The sequence below is a fragment of the Gymnoscopelus braueri genome (genome assembly GCF_963280865.1).
Source record: "Gymnoscopelus braueri genome assembly, chromosome: 8".
In the NCBI taxonomy this organism is placed as follows: domain Eukaryota; kingdom Metazoa; phylum Chordata; class Actinopteri; order Myctophiformes; family Myctophidae; genus Gymnoscopelus; species Gymnoscopelus braueri.
Window position 1 is genome coordinate 14,298,034 of NC_137609.1, and position 10,000 is coordinate 14,308,033.

At 43.8% G+C, this 10,000-nt stretch overlaps 3 protein-coding genes across 3 annotated transcripts in view; all 3 read right to left on the bottom strand.

Annotated features, from left to right (window-relative positions):
* Positions 1 to 10,000, bottom strand: part of fat3b (FAT atypical cadherin 3b) — a gene marked incomplete at both ends in the record, with an annotated part of 129,326 nt that overhangs the window by 29,404 nt on the left and 89,922 nt on the right. Inside the window, 4 exons of the mRNA XM_080435956.1 lie at positions 810 to 1,007; positions 1,331 to 1,474; positions 4,072 to 4,209; positions 9,829 to 10,000. The exon at positions 9,829 to 10,000 is cut by the window's right edge and continues 43 nt beyond it. Coding sequence (XP_080292082.1) covers positions 810 to 1,007; positions 1,331 to 1,474; positions 4,072 to 4,209; positions 9,829 to 10,000 — 652 coding nt within the window. The remainder of the gene's footprint in view (positions 1 to 809; positions 1,008 to 1,330; positions 1,475 to 4,071; positions 4,210 to 9,828) is intronic.
* LOC308090276 (transcription regulator protein BACH1-like) overlaps positions 1 to 10,000 on the bottom strand; it is a 221,101-nt gene that overhangs the window by 12,060 nt on the left and 199,041 nt on the right. The window lies entirely within an intron of this gene.
* LOC308090052 (sorting nexin-3-like) lies at positions 8,049 to 8,534 on the bottom strand (the record flags this gene model as incomplete). Its single annotated transcript, XM_080435084.1, has 1 exon — positions 8,049 to 8,534. One exon carries the CDS (start codon positions 8,532 to 8,534, stop codon positions 8,049 to 8,051), a length of 486 nt encoding a protein of 161 aa, XP_080291210.1.

Consider the following 10,000-nt stretch of genomic DNA (forward strand, 5'->3'; position numbering starts at 1 on the left):
AGATATATAGCTATAGTATATGAAGTCAAGCCACACATACAGATACAGAAGGATGTATTTGCGATTAAAATACTTTATATCCATTATGCCAGCAGAGGGCAGTGGTAGTCCATGTTAATGGTTCCAATCCCCTTAAGGTAGGGTGAGTGAAGTTTTTTGTTAAAACTAAGGTTAAATAACTATATTCTGATAGTATAGAGTGTTTGTACATTAAAAGTCTTCCCATCTCTCCAGCTCTTTAATAAACAGAAAATACATTTTCAGGTGGGTTGCAAAATTTCAGCCAATCAATTCAATTCAATTCAATTCAATTTTATTAAAGTGTCAAATCACAACAAGTTGTCTCAAGACACTTTACATGTAGAGAAGAGACCCGACAATCCCACCCTGAGCATCAGGAGAGAGTACCCATTTATAAGCTTCATTTTTATAGTGTTCCAGTTCCAATTTTATCTGCTCATTTCTTTGCGTCATCACTTCCAATTTCACTTGTTTAATCTGTATCCTGTTTGAGTTCTCTATCCTGATTGGATAACATTTCCCGACCTGAAAATGCATTTTCTGTTTAATAAAGAGCTGGAGAGAGATGGAGACTCCTGTCAATGAACAAACACTTAGTTGACCAGTGTCCCCCATAGCTCTATACTAGGTCCGCTCTATTTTCCCCCTTCTATAACAAATCTCTTTGGTTTGGTCCTATTTTCAGAAAATGTTCACCCCCAGAATAGGGAAGGGTTCAAGTGGTAGTGAGAGCCAGGTGGTAGTGAGAAAAGGCATGAATACTCATAATAGACCAAAAAACACCTTACCTGTACTTCCAAGTTAAACTCCCTGGGGCCTTCTGGACCAAGCACCCTGTTAGACCTCAGATTCCCCATCTGGTCCAGGGAGACGTATCTCCCCTCATTACCAGACACGATGCGGAACTCAAATGGAGGGCCGTTTCTGGAGGAGTCAATATCACTGACGGACAGCTTCAGGAGATTGGAACCAGCAGGCTGGTTTAGCTGAGGGTATGGGGAGAAAAGAGTTGGGATAACCATGTGCAGAAACATGCATAACAGCACTCTATGTTCGCACGCACGCACGCACGCACGCACGCACGCACGCACGCACGCACGCACGCACGCACGCACGCACGCACGCACGCACGCACGCACGCACGCACGCACGCACGCACGCACGCACGCACGCACGCACGCACGCACACACACACACACACACACACACACACACACACACACACACACACACACACACACACACACACACACACACACACACACACACACACGCAAGCGCACAACAGAAAACACACAATCACTCGTACCTGAATTATGGCTGTGGAGTTTGGAGGTGTGAAGACAGGCGGGTTGTCATTGACATCAGAGATGTTGATGTTAACGGTGACAGTGGAAGACATGGCAGGAGATCCACTGTCAAACGCCTGCACTGACAGAGAGTACCTGGAAACCTACAGGGAGATCAGCACAACTCAAATCACCTCAATCAGCTCAACACAATTTTAATTTAGTTGAGTTTGAGTTCCTTAATCACTGTCACCATCTCAAAGGGCATTACAGCCCCACATTTAACAAAGGAAACAAAAACTCGCCTGTCCTTAGACCCTAAAAAAAAAGGAAGAAACATAGGGAAGAAGCACAAAAAGAGGGGACCCCTTTGTTTGTAAAACAAACAAAAGAACAAACTATTAAATGTCCATGCCGGTAAAGTGACAGTAATAGTACTCTGTTCTACTCAATAGTATTAGCAGTGCTGTATAAGTAAATAGCCTTCCCGAGCCATGTGGACCATAGGGCAGGAGCCTATCTCCTGTTTCCCCAGCCATGGTGTATACAGTACACACGCTGGACATGGCGCTAGTATGTCGCAGGGACTTACCCCCAATCCAACCCTTGATGCTGAGTGCCAAGCAGGGAGGTATTGGGTTCCATTTTTATTGTCTTTGGTATGACCAGGCCGGGGATTGAACCCCGACCTCCCAATCTCAACTATCCGCAAGGCCACTGAGCTGGCAGTGCTGTAAAATAGATACTATAAAACCCAATGAGGTATATCAAAGGCCAATAAGGCTCATAAAATACGGTGACGTCTGATGCAGATCAGTTGAGGACACACAGCCACAACCAAGAGTGGAGCAGGATCATCAAGGTGGCAATAAAGTCCACAGGCCAATTGCCGAGATCAATATCTTACAAACCAATACAAGGAGAGCAAGTCTGATAGAGCATAACAGAGCTATTAAACCATGGTCCTTGGGGACTCAGCAGTGCTGGTTTTGTATTCATTGTAAAAGCTAAAGGAGCACTTCACTAATTTTCAACCTCATCTTCAACCTAAATTACAGTTGGTTGGCTACTGGGAGGGCCGGCTAACCGTCCGGCCAGCGGACCACGGCCAAGTCACGGCCATATAGGCAAGTCACTATGACTCAGACAAAACCATAAACAAGCACGATACGCCCAAATATAAGTCTGGTTGTCCAGAGCCAAGGATCCGACCACTATGCACATAATTATATGGTGATGTGCATATGGGACACACCGACGTCAAACTCGGCGAGCGCATTGGCAAGGATTCAAGTGAGTGCGGTGCCCGCCGCCGAGTTGTTCGGAACTGCTGTTGTCCAGAACCGCAGATCTGACAGATAAGTCCATATATGGGCATATCGATATCCAGTTGTCCAGAACGACAATGAAAAGAAAGACTATTATTCAATCTGTAATAATTTGACTATGGGGATGTGCTGTATATGCATGCTTCACTCTCCACACTGAAGCCTCTTGAAGCAGTCTACCACAGTGCCTTCGGGTTTTTCTTTATTGTATGACACTAGAGGGTCGGGGCGCTGCGCGCCCCTCCCCCCTATCCGCTGCGCGGTGCTTTGTGTTTGTTAGTCTCTATAATATATAAAGCCATAATAGGAGATGTTCCCAATGGAGCTATGCCCAAATATGGAGTGTGTTGTCTGACCTCACTTCCTGTCCAGGGGGGGTTTGTATATATAGATAGGGGTGGCTTCAGTGGGGGACAGGAAGTGCTGACTTTTCTCAATTGTATATATAGATATGGTTCAAGAGTTATAGGCCATAACTGTAAGTGGGTTGTTATAGCGCCCCCATGAGCGCAATTTGAAACATTTGGGGTGGAGGTTCTCAGTTGGCCTACTGGAAGTGTGCATGCATAGTTTCGTGCCGTTCGGTCAAGCAGTCCTGAAGATTAGCTGCTCACAGACTGTCGGATGGACAGACAAACAAACAGACAGATAGATAGACTAAAGGCCCCTGCATGCTACCAAATGAGGAGATCACCCTATCACCTTTTAGGTGATAGGGTGATCACCTCATTTGGTAGCATGCAGGGGCCTTTACAGACTCATGGGGGTGAAAACATAATCCCAACCCCCAGCCATCCGGCCTGGCAGAGATAATAAATGGTCCTCAGTGCTCACTAATGCTCATTATAATAATGGAACCATTTCTGTCTACTCGCTCTGACTGTGTGGTGGACTTTGGACAGTTCAGAAACTTGCCAACCAATTACATCATCGATAAGGATTCCAAGCTAACGGAAACAACAGCCTTTCTCTTCCAGGAAAGTTAGCATGCTGAAATAGAAGCCGCTGTTATTGCGTCGATTAAGAAAAAAACGTTTTGAATGACCTGCCTAGTGCCTGCCTAGGCAGGTTTCTGAACTATCCACAGCCCACCTCTGAAACAGAAGTGGTATTCATCATCTTAATATAAGCATTATTATATGAAGCTAAGGTTGGAAAAGGTTGAAATGCTCTTTAACAGAATTCACCTTACTGCCCCAGGTCCCTGTTGGACAACAGACTGCAATGAATTTTCTAGTAGGCTAGTAGCATTACTAGAGGTAAGTACTGAGTCCGCATAGACCAGGATTGAGGAACGGTGGCATACATGCATAATGGCAACACTTCACTGGTAACCTTGAGAGGACCCGCTGGCATCTGTCTGCTTCAGCCGTGCTCATGAACCAGAAAATGACTATCGATTGTTGATGAGACACTTAAAGAAGCATCCTTACCAGCTCCCGGTCAAGGCGTTTATTCACGTTGAGGAGGCCAGTGACCGGGTCGATCCAGAACTGGTTGGTTCGGTCACCCTTCAGGATGGAGTAGGTGATTCGACCGTTCACCTGGCTGTCCAGGTCCTCTGCCAACAGCTAGTAACGCACAAAGAGTCAAAGAGTCAGATATGAAAAAGAAAAACAATATATACAGTATTATTTCTAAGAATGATTATCTACTATATGAAGTTTTTTTAGTTTTTGTTTGTTTTTTGGTATGTGTGTGTGTGTGTGTGGGGGGGGGGGAGCTGTAATATTGTAGTATTTCTATTCTGTTCTGCAATTCTTTGAAAGATGTAATGAAATACAGGGACATTAAATATGTTGAATTCTAGTGTCTGGAGTATAACCTAGATATTAAATTGCAAGCTGCAAGTTTACAAATTATTCTGATTACTGGCCACAAATGCCACAAGTGATCACATATAACTTGAAGACAAATTGAAGACAGCTCCTATGCAGGGTATGATCACATGAAAAAAAGAAGAAGAGACAACTCAGGACAACGTTGCCATCTATGAATCATAATAAAAATCATCGATCATAATATTAGACTGCACCACCAAATGAAGCATGGCACCTTCAAAGTGACCTTTCCACCCAAGACAGAGGCATGAAAGCACAAGATTGAAGCACTGACAACAGGTTATATGCACAGCAGCAGGATCGGTGGACACCAGGTGCTGCCCACTGACTTTATTCATGACGTGCAGCACCACATTGTCTGTGCCTGGTATTCACTCTCAACATGGATAAGATCATAATAAGCATTCTTCAGGTGTAACTCCTTACCCTCCTTCAAAACACTCCTACAGGTGGCTGCAAATTGTAACTGACCCCTGTGCCCCTGTAAAAAGTAAAGAGTCTAAGCTTATCACCAGAACTTTTTTGTTTGTTTAGGCAGTGGGTGCTCAGCTATAAATATAACTTGAATCAAATACCACCAAAGTGGAAAAAGCGGCACTCCAAAATAAAGGATGGAAAGGAGGAAAGACTTTATGCACAGGTAACATTGAATATGCCATGGCTAAACACTACCTTGAGGCAAATCATGGTTCACCCTCATCTCTGCGCTTTGTAGGGGTTGAACAAGTTACTACCCCTAGAGGGGCTAACCTCCCCAAATTGTTATCTCAGAGGGAAATGCTCTGGATTTATCAACTCAACACCATGCAACCACAGGGCTTAAATGATGATTTCTCCTACAACACCCTTCTTATAAACAAAGAATGTGCACTGTTAATCTTATTGGAGTTTCTGAGGTCTATTTTTAGTTGTGTTTAAAGTCTTTCTGATGCGTTTTGAGTCCCTGATGTGGTCATTCTGTGCCATTTACATGATTTAAACCATGATGTATAATGTGATGTCTGCTTGTTTTTAAAGGCCTAAATGGTCAGGCTCCTGCGTATATCTGTGATCTTTTAACTCCTTTTAAGCCAGGCCGCCTGAGATCATCCAGCAGGGCCTTATTGATGGTACCAAAGTCTTGCCTTGTCACAAAGGGCAACCAGGCTTTTGCCGTTCAGGCCCCTTGGCTGTGGAACTCACTGCCTGGGGACCTCAGGCAGGCAAATTCAGTGTCCTCTTTCAAAATCTCTTCTAAAAACTCTCCTCTATCGCATAGCTTTTTGTTATGCAATTTTATGCAATTAATTTCTGATTTGTATTGTATATTAACTATTGTTATTGTAAAGCACTTTTTAACTGATTTTTGAAAGGCGCTATATAAATAAGGTTATTATTATTATCATTATTATTTTATGTCTAAAAAAGGAAAAAAAAGATTTCTTCATGATCTGTGATTTTGTGTACTGATATTGTGAACTGCTAATTTGATTGTGACTGTGATATGGTGTAACTGATCAACTTATCAACAATTGCCAAGCAAGAACCTCCCCCCTACACAGGTGGGGATGATGATGTGTATGCTTAAAAGAGGGGTCCATTATCACTTTTGAAATCTGCTCTGAGGAAGGCTGAATCCGAAACGCGTGAGCGTTCCCAATAAATGAGAATGTGTGTCTGAGCCAGTCTTGCATCCTTTATTTTGGAGTGCCGCTTTTTCCACTTCGGTGGTATTTGATTCTACTGTATATTATTGTTTGTCTTTAAATGTCTCGATTAATTGAATACAAAGGACCTTAAACAAGCCCTGAGGGCTTATCTGGGTTATTCTTTGAGCATTCTTTTGTATAAATCTGTGCCACCAAGCCTTTTTTTGGCAAACTGTTAATAAAGTATTCAATCATTCAATCAAAGGTGGGGATAGATTCTCTCATCTATCTAACCATAAATACATTACATTACAGTCATTTAGCAGACGCTTTTATCCAAAGCGACTTACAATAAGTGCATTCAACATACATATAGGTAGGGAACGAAACTACTAATCACCAGAAGTCTTAAGTGCATATCCTGCAAAAACAAGCAACCAAGAGTATACCTAGCGCTAAGGTAAAAGTGCAATATATCAGCTACCTACTTTCTTAAACAGATGAGACAAAATAGCAAAATCAAATGAGCACGAGCTAAAACAAATAAGTGTATCGACTAAACAAGATCCAATAAAACAATACAACAATAAAACAAGAGTTCGTACAACTAGTTAACAACAAGTAGGTCAGGCAAAGAGGAAGGGTAGTGTTTCCTGAAGACGTGGGTTTTCAGCCTGCGGCGAAAGATGGGCAGTGACTCTGCTGTCCTGACATCAGTGGGAAGTTCATTCCACCACTGTGGGGCCAGAACAGAAAAAAGTCGTGACCGTGTCGATCGACCAGAAGGACCCTTGAGTGACGAGGCAGTCAGTCGCCCCGAGGTGGCAGACCGAAGTGGTCGGGCAGGGGTGTAAGCATCGACCATAGCCCGGAGGTAAGAAGGAGCTGTTCCTTTCACTGCCCTATAGGCTAGCACCAGGGTTTTAAACTGAATGCGAGCCGCTACGGGGAGCCAGTGTAGAGAACGGAGAAGGATAGTTGTGTGGGAGAACTTGGGGCGGTTGAACACCAGACGAGCCGCAGCTTTCTGAACAAGCTCCAGAGGTCTGATGGCAGATGCCGGAGCACCAGCAAGGAGGGAGTTGCATGTCTGTGCGTGCATGTCTGTGCGTCTGTACGCATATCTCGAGAATCGTCTGACAGATCGACTTCAAACTTACATTGTGTATCATCCCTAGTAGCTATAACTATAGTGTACTGACTGACTGTATACTAGCATTTCTTTGCTACACTGGTTTTACCTTTATGCTCTCATCTTTTAAATGATTTGTTTCAGTTTCTTAGATCTTTTATAGTGGTGTGATGATTGTTTTTATGCAAATGCTTATTGTAGCACTTTGAGATTTTCACAAATGTGAAGTGCATTATAAATTAAATCCATTATTATTATTATTACTTTAAGTGGGACTGTTCGTCTGATATTGCAAAATGAAAAATGAAAAAAAGCCGGGTTTGCCGGGTCAGATATTATTTCTGCAGGGCTGGTTCTGGCCCGTGGGCCACCTGTTGCCAACCACCAGGGGCGTCATTCAGGGAATGGTAATTGCCACCCATTTCTTTAACCTAAAAACTCTGGTCTTCTATTCATATCTCCTGCACCATCAGATTAATCTCACTTAAAGAAACTTGTTTTCTTTCTGTGACCGTTTATACATTAATCACTTTAAAATTAAAATGATTACAGGTGAAAATTTTAGGGAATGTTTTTTTTTCTTTTAAAAAAAATCGCTGATCTACAAGCCCCCAACGCGTCGCATTGCGATGCGTTGTGATGTGAGCTTGTAGAGCAGCTATTTTTGCTTTTTTTGAAATCGGCTCACTTTAGTGATCACTTTTATGCCACCCACAGAGGAATTCAGAGGAATTCTTTGCATTTGAGAAAGAGCTTTGAGCTGGGCTTAGCCAATCCATATCAGGCCAAACAAAGCCATCGTGTTACTTTTAGACGTGTTTAACTTTGGACGGGGTGTAGTTCTTGTCTACAAATTCGTACTGTAGAAAGATGTGCAGGCAACCTTCGCTCTGGACTAGAGGGTGACTGGCCACTTTGCTGAGAAACTGCTCCAGGCCTCGTCGCCGCTCCTCGATGAAAGAGGCGTCAAATATTCCATCATCTCCTCGGAATGGGAGCTGACGGACCAGTGCTTTGCCAGGGAGAGGGGGGATCACAACCCTACTCTCTCTCTTCAGCTCTGCTCTGAGCCACTCAAAGTCACTGTATCGCCTCTGTACACGGGACTTCTTCAGCTTGAATATGGGCAGGTTGGTCTTCAGCCTGATTTCATACGTAGTGAATTTGTCCCAGCCGATCCCTACCGTCTCCGGGTTGCTCACCTCGACCTCTAGAAAATTGCTCGGCGGTCCATACGCGTCATTTAAGTTCTGGGGCTTGGAGACAATCCTCCTCGTTGCTATGGTATCAGCCATCATGTTGTCTGTCAGACCCTCTGCTGTGCTAGTACAGTAGCTGCTCTACTCCACCGACACTCTCCTACTACCATATAAAGTTGAAGTAGTGGTGGGTGATGTCAGTGGGTCTGTGGCGGGCATGCAGATATGCCCATATATGGACTGGAGATGCCCGACATCAGTGCAAATCGGCATATGATATGCCCATGTATGGAGAGGAAATGCAAATCGGCTACTACGCCCATATATGGACAGGATATGCCTGACAGCAGCAGACAGTATGCAAAACGCGTACAGTAAGCAACTCGCCGTTGTTAGGCACCGGTTTGGTGGTTTCTGTTGTGTGAGACTACTAAGGACTACCATTGAGTTTCCTGCACTATCTGTGCCGAGTGGACTGATGACATAGACCTACTGCACATATAAACAGAAATGCTACCTTTAAACACATTTTAAATCTGAGGCTTTTTTGTATACTATTTCAATCGTTTTGGGAAAAATGCTGCTAATAGTCCAAAAAGTGACTGCAAAAGATTGCTGCTATTATACCCTGTATATAACATGTATATAACGTCGCAATGTGACATAGCTCTGTTTAACACAATGCTGTACCACCCCCTCAAACTGTACATAATTTCCCCATTATTTTCTTACATTTTCTTAAATTATATTTTGACACTTGCTTTGGCAATGTAAACGTATGTTTTCTTATGCCAATAAAGCTCCTTTGAATTGAATTGAATTGAGACGTCATCATCAGCTCAATCAGCGAGAGAGAGTCAGTGAGTAAGAGAGTGAGGGGGGGAGGGGGCTTTGGGAGAGAGAGGGAGAGAGAGGGAGAGAGGGGGAGAGAGGGAGAGAGAGGGAGGGAGAGAGAGGGAGAGAGGGGGAGAGAGAGGGAGAAAATGGAGAAAGAGGGAGAGAGAGGGAGGGAGGTAGGTTGTGTGCCAGACCTGAGCTCACTCAGCGCAAGCTGAGGGAGAGAGAGCAAGAGTGAGAAGGGGGAAGGAGGGAGATCCCAATCAATGATGTCACTGCCACTGGTAGGCAGGTTTCTGAGACACAGATTGAGTAGATGGAAATTGCGCCATCTTAGAATGACTGAGGATCAATTATAATGAGGAAGGTTGAAAATGGGTGTCAAGTGCTCCTATACATTTACGTATTTGATATACTTGAAATTCCAATTAAAATGTACTTCTGCTTAATATTCCCCAAAGAAAATCTTACTTGCCACATGTATTTCCTAGCATTTACAGTACTGATAAAAATATGTATATAATTTGCTGTATATAAAGTATAAAAGGTGTACCCTGGTTATTGTCTGTCCGATATTGGCGTCCTCGCTGACCAGGACATTGTAGATGCCCTGGCTGAAGACGGGAGCGTTGTCGTTGACGTCCATGAGCTCTATGGTTACCATGGTAGCCGCATTGAGGGGCGGGGTCCCACTGTCCCATGCTTCTACTGTCAGGTAGAAGTCC